This window comes from Pelobates fuscus, chromosome 11 (genome assembly GCF_036172605.1).
Source record: "Pelobates fuscus isolate aPelFus1 chromosome 11, aPelFus1.pri, whole genome shotgun sequence".
Lineage (NCBI taxonomy): Eukaryota > Metazoa > Chordata > Amphibia > Anura > Pelobatidae > Pelobates > Pelobates fuscus.
This window is the reverse complement of record NC_086327.1, coordinates 125,620,010-125,633,480: the sequence shown is the minus strand read 5'-3', so window position 1 is coordinate 125,633,480 and position 13,471 is coordinate 125,620,010. Positions and strand designations below refer to the sequence as shown.

The 13,471-nt window shown below is 38.1% G+C and overlaps 1 protein-coding gene across 1 annotated transcript; it reads right to left on the bottom strand.

Annotated features, from left to right (window-relative positions):
* Positions 1-7,964: 7,964 nt before the first annotated feature.
* Positions 7,965-11,450, bottom strand: BTG4 (BTG anti-proliferation factor 4). Its single transcript, XM_063435992.1, has 5 exons — positions 11,429-11,450; positions 10,331-10,533; positions 8,668-8,805; positions 8,386-8,578; positions 7,965-8,199 (listed from the first exon to the last, which is right to left on the bottom strand). Exons 2-5 carry the CDS (start codon positions 10,501-10,503, stop codon positions 8,005-8,007), a joined length of 699 nt encoding a protein of 232 aa, XP_063292062.1. The 5' UTR covers positions 10,504-10,533; positions 11,429-11,450; the 3' UTR covers positions 7,965-8,004.
* Between the last annotated feature and the right edge of the window lie 2,021 nt (positions 11,451-13,471).

The following is a 13,471-nucleotide window of genomic DNA, read 5'->3' as shown; positions in this document are numbered from 1 at the left end:
TGTCAATGAGACAGCCACTAGAGGCTGGATTAACCCTAATGTAAACACAGCAGTTTCTCTGAAACTGCTATGTTTACAGCAGGCAGGGTTAACCCTAGAAGGTATGCAAACAGAATATGTGAACACAACCCCAGTGAAAAAAGTGTATGATTTAAAACAAACCGGAAGTTCCCTGTGTTAGGTGAAGTATCCAGATAGGTCCCCAAAGACTTCCTCCTGTCTTCAGCAAATATATACAAATAGAATAGGGGATAATCTGCTAAATACAGATAAAATGGAAAAACATAGCGTTTAACTGTGTGAGAGTGAGTGACACTATGTTGATTACAATTGGCCACTCACAAATTTTCAGATGGCAAACAGCCTTAAGTGAAATCCTTTCTTCAATGGTCACTGTACTTTCTCATCTTCACATTCCCATCATAGGGTTGGAATATGTAGCTCAGAAAAAGAAATATACAAAAAATGTAGTGCACTTCCAGAATGTAGTAAAAAAGAAATGTAATAACTTAAATATAAGCTTAAAACAAATCTCATATCACCACTGGGCGTCCTACGCGTTTCGTCCTAAAACCGGACTTCCTCAGGGACTTAGTGAATCAGTAACAACAGAATTATAATATTAACAGAATAACAGAATAATATAATTCTGTTGTTACTGATCCACTTAACCCTAGAAGGACCTGGCAATAACATTAACTATGTAATATTACTGAAATAATAAGTGATGCTTTTAAATAATTTGTCAATGTTCATGAAATAAATTGTTATATAGTAATCCTGAATTAATCTGCACGTTTCCTTGTACTAGATATTAACATTAAAATAATAATAATTTGGTGCTACAGATGTGCAGAACAAGCATAAACAAGATCTGTGTTAAGAAAATCAAGTTATGTATCTGTATTTGTTGCATGGTAAGCCTTTTATGTGCTAAAATATTGGCCCTCCGTTCAGATAATTTTTGGATTAAAAACGTAACTAGCAAATATGCTAAGGAAGCATTTTCTAATCCAATACTTTTTGGCAAGAGCCACTGTATATAAATTAATATAACATCTCATCTTAGCAAAATCGTAATACTTTTCTGCCTAATCAATTAGGTATATGCTAGGGTAGCAAGAATATTGTTAACTATATTGCAATATACTTAAAACCACTTAGTCTGATAAAACATATTGGGACTGTGTTTAATTGGCTGAAAAACTGTCCCAAAGACTTACCTAAAATCATGCCTAAAGGGGTACAGATTTTTAATATAAGGTTTACTGATCTCTGAATTGAACAAAAATTTGTTTGGGAATTCTGAGAAATAAAATTTTATGTAGAAATCCACACCACTCTTCTCTTGGACTGAGCACTTTATCTTCTATCAATCACCGATATAGTTCTGCCCTTTGCGTCTGTCAGTTAGCCATGCTTTCAGTTAAGGTTTTATGGCCTATAATTTGAAATTCACATTGAATTCTTACGTTAGTGAATACCCCTGATAGTGTATGCTTGATAGCTGGTTTATATGCAATGAATGTGTAAATAAATGAAAAGGATGTCAAGTGATGCCAAATATCCTTCAACTCTAAAAAAAAACAAAAAAAAAAAACTAAAAGAGAGTACCAAACAATAAGTATACAGCAAATGTATACTTAGCAAAACTATATTCCTAATGGTATAGTATTTCCCTGTTCCCTGCTACATTGAAAGAGTTAAAAAAAAACAACACTTTTTTTCACTCACCTTAATTCCAGTGCACACATTAGACCTTCCCCGTAGGAAAGAATTGACTCAATGCTTTCCTACAAGGATTTTGAAGATTTTGGACATCCTGCTAAGCTGCTGATGACATCCACTATAGTTTCATGGAGTTAAAGGGACACTATAGGAACCCAGACCACTTCCTAATGCTAGTGTACTGACCAGTGTGGATGGTCTGAGCCAATCTAATGCTTCTCCATAGGGAAAACACTGCTTGGTGCCAATTAAAGGGATTCTCCAGTGCCAGGAAAACATATTTGTTTTCCTGGCACTGCAGGACCCTGGAGTGCCCCTCTCCCTCCCTCCCCCATCCCAAGTTGCTGAAGGGGTTAAAACCCCTTCAGTGACTTACCGGAGTCCAGGGCGATGTCCCTCGGCGCTGGTCAGGCTGTGCCTACTCTCCGCCTACTCTCCTGCTGACGTCGGCGGGGGAGACCTAATGTTCATGTGCGGCAATGGCCGCGCACACGCATTAAACCTCCCCATAGGAAAACTTTTTTTAATGCTTTCCTATGGGGATTTCAGTGACGCTGGAGGTCCTCACATAGCGTGAGGACGTCCAGCGTCGCTTAAAACGCTTTTCGTGTTCTAAGAACACGGAAGTCCCTCTAGTGGCTGTCTGATAGACAGCCACTAGAGGAGAACTTAACCCTTCAAGGTAAATATTGCAGTTTATGAAAACTAGAATAATTACACTTGCAGGGTTAAGGGTAGTGGGAGTTGGCACCCAGACCACTCCAATGGGCAGAAGTGGTCTGGGTGCCTGGAGTCTCCCTTTAAATGGTATCTGTGTTATGGCAACTAATTGAGTAGCTGAATTTAACTCTGTTAAAGAAGCATCTCTATTGACAGTCAGGAATACAGTCACTAGAAGCATGTTAACCCTGCAATGCAAATATTGCCGTTCCTGCAAAACAGCAATGTAGCAGAGTTAACCAGACATGTATTTTTTTTGTGTGTGCTGTGCATATAGTGCATATAATGTAAAAAAAAAAAATAAGAAAGACACACAAGCAAATGATATATTATATAAAACATGTTTGATATGGTTATAAGTAAATATTAACCATAGGGTATTTAAAATTCATAGTGGTTGATTAGGGATTTTCCGACTTATTTGCTCTAAAGAAGGAAAAAAAACCCTTAGATTTAATAATGGAATGAGTAGGCTTTTCTTTAACCAACTTCTGGATTATTTCAAGAAATCATAGTGGACAAATTGAAATCGATCCATTAATTATTTTGGAATATGTACAGATGATGTACTTTGCCTCTAGTTGTTTGCTCATATTTACTGTAATATGGTATGGTTTATTTGTTTTTGAACAAAGCTACATAGTATTACATGAGTCTAACCTTTCCAACCACAGTACCGAGAAGGGTGTGTTTCGTATTGTTACCAAACCCTATCCTAAAGTGACAACCAAGTGTTCGAGACTATCAGCAGCATGTGTACATCTCATGTATCCTATTCACACCATTATCAGTGCCACACAGCCTATTCATTGGAACACACATCTTAGTAAAAGGTCATTGAGGACTAGAATAAAAGCTGCACATTGGTTCTATTCACTTGCGAATAATTATAAAAATCCTGCACCCTGGAAGATGTTTTAGCAGTAAGTATTAGAGTTAGCATGGTTTTCTCCCATGTTAAAATTAACATAGGACCCACCGATATTGACGTACAGTGACATAGTGGTGGACTTAACACAATGTGGCCGTATGGTGTAACCAAATACCCATATTTGTTTGCTAAGATAGGGGATATTAAATAGTCTTGCATCTTAAAACTATTTTTTGTGTGCGCTGTTCCTTAAGCTGTACCTTATATATATTCTGATCTTTACAGCAGCACCACTGTCCCCAATTCCTTCTTTTTCCCTGTGCAGTTTAAACATAGGCATAGTAAAGGTAACATTATTTATTTACTGTGGGCTCCTTGGTTTAGGCCAGAAGCTCGCACGTGTAGCACACACGAAAAGGAATTGTGGATACGCAAAATATCCCAGAATGACCCATTCATTGCTAGGCACAGATAGCATAACACAGGTTCCTCTAGAACAAGGGTAGGCAATCTTCGGCACTCCAGATGTTTTGGACTACATCTGCCATGATGCTTTTACAGTCATAATGCTGGCGAAGCATCAAGGGAGATGTAGTCCACAACATCCTGAGTGCCTACCCCTGCTCTAGAGTATCTATGTGTTCAGTAATCATTGTAGACTGAGGGATTGATGCTCTACTAATCCAGCTTACTGCTTTCATTATTTTACTATTCCCAGCTTCCAGTTACTTTCCAATTCCTGGCTATCAGTTTTCTATCCATTTTCTTGTGGTTTCCAGATGGTTTTTCTTTACTATTTCATGTTCCTTTTTCTTTATTTTACCTAGTTTCGTTTTCTTCTCCTCGGTCATTTCTTATCTCATGACCCCAGTTACTTTCTTTCCCTGTACCTATAGCCATGTCAAAAGTTAATTTCCTAATTTAGAAGAACTAAACCTTAGAAGATACCACAGTCAAACTGTAATTGGGGATCTTGAACCAAGCTTGGCTAAAGATGCATTAATAGTGTTTCTATTTATGGACCTGGAAACTATGGCCACAGCTGTGCCTGTTGATTTACACGACACCGTCTATGATACACCTCTTCACTTGTGATTACTGCTTAGAGGTTTCCTGCAGTTGCTGGCTAACCTCTACGCTAGAATCTAACTGCTGGTGCACCTGGGATTGACTATAATAATCAGGTTACAGGATGGTTGGTTTAATGACAACTGAAGACTATGATCCATTTGTAGACCCAGAAAACACAACCAGTAATGAGGCATTGCCATCATAAGGTGCTAAAGCTAGGGGTCGACCTTTGGCCATATCTTGTCCCCCCTGTAATATTAAGATACTGTATAGTTGGGTTCTTCATTCCACTTGTAGCTATTGAGCTTACTTTATTTCTTACCTTTATGTCTCTTTAAGCCTATTTTTCGTTTCTCTTCCAGTGCCCAGTCACTTACTAGGCAGTCCCAAATGTTGTCCTTAGTAACTGTTACAAACATGTTGCCACCTGTCACGGGCATCTCCCGTGCCACAGCCTGCTGGAGAGGCATAACATCTAGCTTCCTGCCCTCAGACTATGGGCCTGGTCACAGACTTTAAAATGATATATAGGATACGGGGGTACATTGTGTTAATGGTGAGTTATGTAAAATGTTGAGCTTGATGAAAGCTATTGTGTTAATTGTATTATGTAAAAGCTATTGTGCTATGTGTCTTGGTGTCCAGCAGGAAATTAAGTGATCATGTCTTGACCCAATTATGTCCCAGACACCAAGACACCTGGGAGTAGTTTGCATTGTGCTGGCTGAAGACCCTTGTTGTGTGTAGGGGGATAAATGCATGTGTATTTCTCTGAAATAAACAGTTTTCTTGTTTTACCCAATACGACTGGTCTTGTTCACTACATTGGGGAATTTTACAAAGTTCCAGAGGGCTAGAATCACTGTACGCTGTAGCTGAATGCAGGAGCAGCGGTGGATTAGAGAAGCGGTGACCAAGGGACACTAAGAGACCCTGGAACCCGTGACACAATCATTCTAAAACTATTATTTATTATTATAGACCTCCTAGAGTTCCTTCACTGAACAAAACATTGTACAATTTGTGATACAGTATGTATCCCAAGAAAAAGATTCACATGGTGCACACCGTCCCCATCAATATCGTGTTTCCCCCTAAAGCAATAAGGCTCACTGTGTTCTGAAAACAATTCTTTCTTAAGTTATATATAATATTCTCAAGATATTAAATGACTTCTTTACTTTACATATGCTGAATTCTAGCAGATTTCACCCATTTAGAACCTCTTACATTTAGCCAAGTTTACTTTGTATGCATCACTGTTATAGATGAACAATTTATGGCAGAATAGAAAATATTTTTCATTACTCTCAAAAAAACCTATAAAAGTAGATATTTTCTCCATGTATTTTCTTGTTTATATCCTCATTTTAGACTTCCCAGGTCAACTTGGGATTTGTATATTGTGTATTATTTCCCAGAGATTGTGAATTTTTGGTTTTCTTTCTAGCTTTTGTCTTACGCCCATTTCTTGTGGAACAAGAGTGCAAATGGTTTATGCAGCTAGTGTAACCCCATTTATTCAGAAGAACATAAAAACAAAACAGTTTCGGGCCTTAGTCCATTATCTATATGTCCTACAGGACATGGCCACAATTTCCAGTTTACCTTCTCCTACCATAACTTTGCTTGCAGGTTTCTGCTGTGTTATGGCAAGCACCATGAGACCTTCTCAGTGATTTGAAGTGGCCATTATGCCTGCAAAAAATGTGTTTGTTAAAGTTCCAATTCAGCCATTGTCATAACTTAGGCAATTGAAGATTGTTCCTGACATGGTCACTATACAGAAAGTACTCCATTCTATGGCATGTTCTTTTTACACATGTAGGAAAATATAATTAGTAATATAACCGTTGTAATAATGTTACAATTACCTGTTTGCACCCAAGTGATTTACAAGACAGGTGTTTTCAGAGTACCGCATTGTGGGAGTGTGTAGGGGCAAAGCATTGCTTCGTACACAGTGACGCTTTTACTAGTTCTCTCCACTTGCTGTACCCCATTTATAAGAGGCTTGCGCTTGAAATAGGCTCATGTGGGAACAATATTGCCCATTTTGTTAACCTTCAATAATGAATATTTAAACTTATTTTCATGAGACCACCAATTGTTTAGAACACAGTGCGAGGGACCTCACCCAGGTCTCATGACCCAGGGACCTCTACCTTTTTCTGGCAGAGCAGTTCATGGGACTCCTTTAATATGATACTTCAGTTTGAAGTTGTTTTGGAAGTTTACCACTCAGAATACATGCAATTCTTTGCCATCAGCATAGTGACACCTGTCTACACCTATACAGCTAACTAGCACTTGCAGAACCTTTCATGACTGGCTCCTTTCCTGTGGAACAGCCTGCCTGCCTCCAGCAGACTCCCATTGTCTTAATCAATTTAAAGAGTCCCAAAACCCATTTCTTTAGGATGGCTTACGGCCTCCCAAAGTAAACATTACCCTACATACCTGTCCCTTGATCTTTTCTAAAAGGCTTCACCGTTTTTACCCCACCTCTTCTAGACTAAGCTTGTTTAAGCAGGGCCCTCATTTACGGTCTCACATTTTGTATTTGTCTCATTTGTTTAATTTCCCCTTTTAATATTGTAAATTGACAGAATATGTTGGTGCTATATAAATACCAAGATATTGAAATGCACACATTGCCTATTTTTTCATTAAGCAAATATAGTTCAAGAATCTGTCTTATATGGGAGACAGTTTTGCAGCGTAACCAAATTGTTTCGTTTGATAATTCCCCTTATTTTGAGAAGACCTTTATATTCTCTAGGGAAAAGTGTCACTCAACTGTGATGATTAGACAGTGGTCTGTGGAACAGGTTAAGTGTTTGCATGGTTCAGATCTTTATTCAGAGAACATTGTGATCTATATTTCATTGTGTGTTCAAGAGTCTATTACAATGGAACTATAACTTCATTTATTCAGAAGGGCCGTGCTGTCAAACCTTTGTGATAAGGGCCACTTTTTTTCCCCCTCTAACATACCACTCTGGAATGGAGAGTCCACTACAAAAAGGATCAGTTTCTCTTGTTTTACCATTTATAGTGGTGTAGAGTAAGAACTTTTATTCTATAAACTGGCATGTCTCCCAACTATAAATATAGACAACCCTAACGGCATGTTTTGTTTATTCTAGGTTTCCCCTCACTATACCATTATAAAAAGACAGTTTCACATGCTTCTAAAACATGACCATAACATTAAACGGCCAACTACATCCTAGAGCAGGAACCCTTTGGCTCACTGGGTGTAGACTAAAAGAACTGATTCTTTGCCAGCATTGTGGGAAAGGTTTGCCACATCTGGGGAAGTTTTAGGGGAACCCATTGACTGAAGTTATATGTTATGTCAGGACAGTTTGTGGTCTGGGACAGTTGTAGGCAGAACTAGTCCATGAGATGTATCTTTCAAGAAAGAAAAAATAAATTCTAATAAAAAAATGTTAATTTATTCATTTTTATAAAACATGTCAATATACAATTCACATCACAACATATATATTTAAAATATATAAAATCTGTTTATAAAAGCTTATTTCATAGATTAAAAGAGGAAGCCATCTTTTCTTTTTCTGTATTGTGCCAAGACAGATATCTTAATGTTATCGCCTTGTGTTCACCCAGTGGTATCGATCAACCCGAGGACCTGGGAACGAGATAGGTTGTCTGAAGGATTTAAAACCCTTGTTTGGAAGGTAGAATCCAGTCTGTTGATTATGACGGGGTACATCACTTGTTAAATTCTTTCGACGAGGAAATTGAGACCAAGACTGAATTGGCTGGCTGTAGTCTTTGCACTGGGGGATAAAGATACTAATAAGTACTAATTGAAGCTTGACCTGTCACTGGACCACAGATCAAATGCCAAGAGGGAACATTTATACTTTGTGGCTTTTTAAAATATTACTTGCCAATGCCAAACATGATATACAAAAGGCAAGTGAGTAGCATTTCTTCAAGTACATTGGACAGATTTGTTTTACCTGATAAATACTGTTCGGATTGCTGACAGTAGGAATGGTCTTTGGTTCCTTGCTAGTCTCTTCATCAGAAGATGTTCCAGAGTGATAATCAGATGTTGCCTTTTCAACAGCACTGCTAATGCGCTTTGACACATAAGGGTCTTCTTTACCTTTAAAGCTGGCTATTGTAAAGGGGCTATTTTTCTCTCCATATCTGTAGAACAAGTATAAGAAGTGTTAGATGGAGATTAAACACAAGAACCAGCTGTTGCAGTCAAGCCAGATTGTGTATCTATAATATACCTGCAGCACACTTCAAATGGATCTACCCAGATAGTCATTTCTTTTGGCAGACCAAGGTCACTGAAGTCCACATCACTGTCCTGACATGCTTGTTGCAATACGGTGTCGTTGGATTGGAACATATTTATCCTTATGCATCTGGAAAAGGAATTAAGAATAGTATATTGATCACATTAACACAACGTGCTATAGTTCAGTATGCCTGGATTTAAGTGTTACAGCTGTGCACTGACCGCTTTAAATAAAAGACAAGCAAAGCATTTATGTGTCAACCAAGCCGTGTCATCTTCCCTCACTGCTAGACCTATATAACCGAAGGGGGTAAGGGTTTAAGTATGTTAGAAGCCCAAACCAGGTTTTTCTGCCAGCCCAATCCTGCTCTACTGATGTTACTCCCCTCACTGCAGGGGAGGGAGAAAGGTTAGAGAGGACTGGGGGGGCTGTGCTGCCATTTTCATCTTTTGCAATTATGGTACAAGGGCAGACACATTTACCATAATTCAGCCAAAAACATTGGTTACTTTAGTCATGTTGCCAAGAGTACAAGATGGGAAGGATGAACAGAAGGTAAAACATCCCCTCAAAGCTACCTCTGAAACAAGAACCATGTAGGATCCCATCAAGTCGTCTTTTTTGGTACATGCCAGACATGTTATTTTACAAGTCAAAACATGTAAATTCTGCAGCAGGCAATTACTGCAATGTTTTAACGAACAGAGCCAAAAATTGTCAGATCCATTAGTTTTCATAAAAAAAAAAAAAAAACACAAGAGTGCTTTCTTAATATTGAAATTTCAGCATTTTAAAAGATCACTTCTTAATTTAGTACCCTGATGTGGGGTTCCCCTATTCATTATTTTGCTTAAGCTGTGAAGAGTGCTGGCCCCAGCAAGTAAAAAAAAATACCAAAAACAAAGCTTTGTATGGCAGCACTTTTCAAACATAGTACGTTTAAAAAAAATAAAATATATATATATATATATATATATATATATATATATATATATATATATATATATATATATATATATATATATATATATATATATATATATATATATATAAATAAAGTATTATATTCTTCAGGAGGACAAACAAATCTTTGTAGACAATGCTTTTGTATAAAGAAAGTCATGGTCCTGTCTCTATACATGTGTCTTCTCCAATTTTAAAAATAAAATCCATAAATAGTTGCTGCCCAACACTACAGCAGCTTTAAGAAAGTCACCAAGGGCAGCACTTTTCATGCCCTGCAACCCAAATTTGGTATCTTAAGTAGGGGAACCAACAGAGTACCAATCTGTGAGCCATCTACCAAACAGCACCCTATGGGGAATAACATCCGCATTTCCAAGAATGTTGGGCAAATTTTGGGTCATTGAAGTCATGAAATTCTGAATCATTGAAAACCAAAACTGAACTCCCCTGCCACACATGTCTAGTCCAGACAGTCATTGATAGGCTGTGGAGCAGGGCCATGCGGCAACACTAGTCAGAATAAAGACTTTTAATATGCAATTTGCACATCTGAAAGAGGCTCAGCTCCAATGCAATAGTATATGGGAGGTTTTATATCAAGTTAACCTCATGGTGGATTTAAGTGGTTTCAGCTAGAACGATCTCCATTATGTGGTCTCTTTAGAAGGCGCGTTTGTCAAGTTACCTGAAAGCTTGTCCTTTTGCTGGATTCTCTTCATACCAATGGGATTTATATTTTGCAAATAAAATGTTCGTCAGTTTGGCCGCAAACCTTTCTGTCTCCAGCTTGCTCAGCTTCCTGTGCTTCTTGACCAGCATTGTGATAAACACAACTGTGGCGGCAATCTCTTCCTTCATTCTTTAATTTAGGCACAGGAGATGGAACAGCTGCAGAGAGCAGAGTTTTTACTAGTGGAGATTTAACAAAAAAAAAAAAAAAAAAAAAAAGTACATTGCCAACCAAGATTCTTATTCAATATCCGAGACTCAAATTTGGCAGATTATCCCCATCTCAAACACATGGACTAAAAAAGAACCAGTAAACACATTAATTATGCCCTCACTATTGGAGCTACTGATTTGTTCAGCTGTCTGATTAGGGCAGGGGGAAGGAAGGAACACTTGCCTTCACAAATGGAGTATGGGAGACATTAATATGACCTGCTCCCTTGTAGGATATTCATTTAGATCACAGATTAGAGAAATGCTTTCCTTCCTCACCGAGGGAAAGTGTACAAGTTATGGCACTTCCAAGGTCAGTCTAAGCACCATAGCCATCACAACAGATTTCAGTTATGGGATGATGCCAGGGGGACACTTACCACCTTAATAAAGTAGCCAAATAATTTGCTGACAGCTTGACAGTTACCAGACTCCCCCATCCACCCTGTTAAGATATTAAAAGTCACCAACACAGGCAGAAATAGGACATTTCTTTCTGGTTACCATTAATGGAGAATAGACAACAGGGGCTTATAGGACCAAGGCAAGTGTCAAGCCATTGAAAGACTGGATAGCTACTGACCATGGGAATATCTTCAGGGAACTCTTGTAACCATAGTTGCTCCAGCTCACTGCAGTAGACATAACACCTAGACTATACCTTTAACAAGTGTTAAATACCAACCCAAATGCTCCTGTCTCTTCTCATTCCAGCTCAGTGCTAAATCAGCTAGCCAGTGAGACTGTCATAATAAATACTCCACAAAGCAATTCAAATCCAACTAATAAAAGCTTAGCCCACTTCTGCTCTCACTTGGTTACACAGTCTCTTCCTACTAACCTGAGTGCAAGCTTCCTCTATTGTAAAGAAACTCACTCTGGTTCTGAATTAAATAGGAAGCAATCTAATCCACGCATCCCACATCAGGTGCAATCCATCACTTTGATTAGAGACCAGTTCATCAAACAAGTGTTCTACAAATGGAACTTTGAGGTTATTTACTGTCACTAAATTTAAAATCAAATGTAGCTACACATGGTCGATATGTTTGTAATAGGTTTATCTTGGCTATTTTAGCCATTCATTTTGCCATTTAAATTTTATTTTACTACAATTAATAGTTTAATGAGCATCTTTGGGTGTTTGATCTGTGAACAAAAACTGGCAACAAATTGGAAAATAATCTCTGCTAGCTACATTTTCTGATCTGGTTTTGATCTGATATTTCGTTTTAAATTAGGACGATTCACAGTTTAATGAATAACACTATAACCACTCCCCCACAATGTCAGCTCTATAGGGGTGAAAATAGGATAAATAGGATCGCCAGAACCTTCCACTGATCACATCCCTCTTTCTTGTGATAATATGCAGCTATTATAAAGAATTTCTATTAACTAAGTAATGCATTTCCTTGTGAATCCCTCCTTCATGTATTCATTTCTCCATGTTCCAGCAGCATAGGAATTATACATACCCCAATGAAGCACTTTTCATGTACTGCCCAACAGTGCAAATAAGTGCTGTATTAGATGGTTACTATACCCCTTTTCTTCACTCTCTCTTTTTTAAATCTTTATTCTGGGATATTGGGCACTATTGATCTTGTACACCTGTTTATTTAGTAATTAAAAAAAGTCCCTATTACATAGATTAAGTTACATAAAAACCAGCGCCGGCTGAGGGTCTTCTCACTTCATCTTCACCCCCTGCCTATCATCCATGGCCCAATCCAATGCTGGTTATAGAGCATCGACTTAAAGCACATTAGCGCTCTGTGGGCCAGTGAGGGGCAGGAGGACCGAAGGAGGGATCAATTATTGAAAATGGAAGGAGCTCATATAGGGAGGGGATCCTGAAACTTCACCTTGAATGCTCACTGCCTGCAACGGAGTCATTACATCTATTGCCAACGCACACTGTGTGCTGACGACATACATCATTTTTGCTCAGAAATGATGTTAGGCAGCCTGGAACACAGTTCTGGGATGCCTACGTCACATATTCCAGGGATGCACCTAGGTGACATATGACCCCTCAGATGCTGCATATACAGACTCCTACCACCATAACCACTTCTAAAACCAGAAGTGGTCATGCTGGTTAGAGTAACCGATTAAGTAATACATGGAATTCCTGGTAGCCTCAAATGTAAATAATGCAGTCCAGCCTATAAGACAATGGTTATATTTCTATATTATGGTTTAATTTAATCTATGAATAATACATATTAGCTCTCAGGAGCATTTTAGTATTTACATTTTTTTTTTTTTTACACAGGCAGCAACCCATTATAAAATGAAATATTAGTAGGATAGTTCTGGAACAGGCTACAGAGGGGTAAGAGAGAGCGCCCCCTGGGGAACTGTTAAGACAGGGTCTAACACTTATGTGCAGCATGTGCCTGTTTCCAATTATGATTCCTTGAATAATTCCTATAATAAAGTAACAGATTTAGAGAATGAAGGCGCCACTTGGGATCCCCTATGATGCACAATTTGTATTGTCTTTTGGACACGTAAATCCCATTAAATATGAAATGTGTATATTTTCTGTGTATTCACATGATTATTTTGCATTTACAAGTTGAGTTTAAAATGAATGTATATGGTTGTTTTCTTTTTTTTAGTTCTTAACCCCTTAAGGACACATGACGGAAATATTCCGTCATGATTCCCTTTTCTTCCAGAAGTTGTGTCCTTAAGGGGTTAAAAAAAACAAAAGACAGCATCACATTAAAAAATGAACACAAGTTATAGGTGATTTTCAATGGTTTATTAAGTTGTGTAGTTTCCAGGGATCCAATGTAAAGACTTCTCTAATTATCTGCGTTGAGTTAAAGTGCATAAAAATGGCTCAAATATCCACCTAAATATCTTAAAT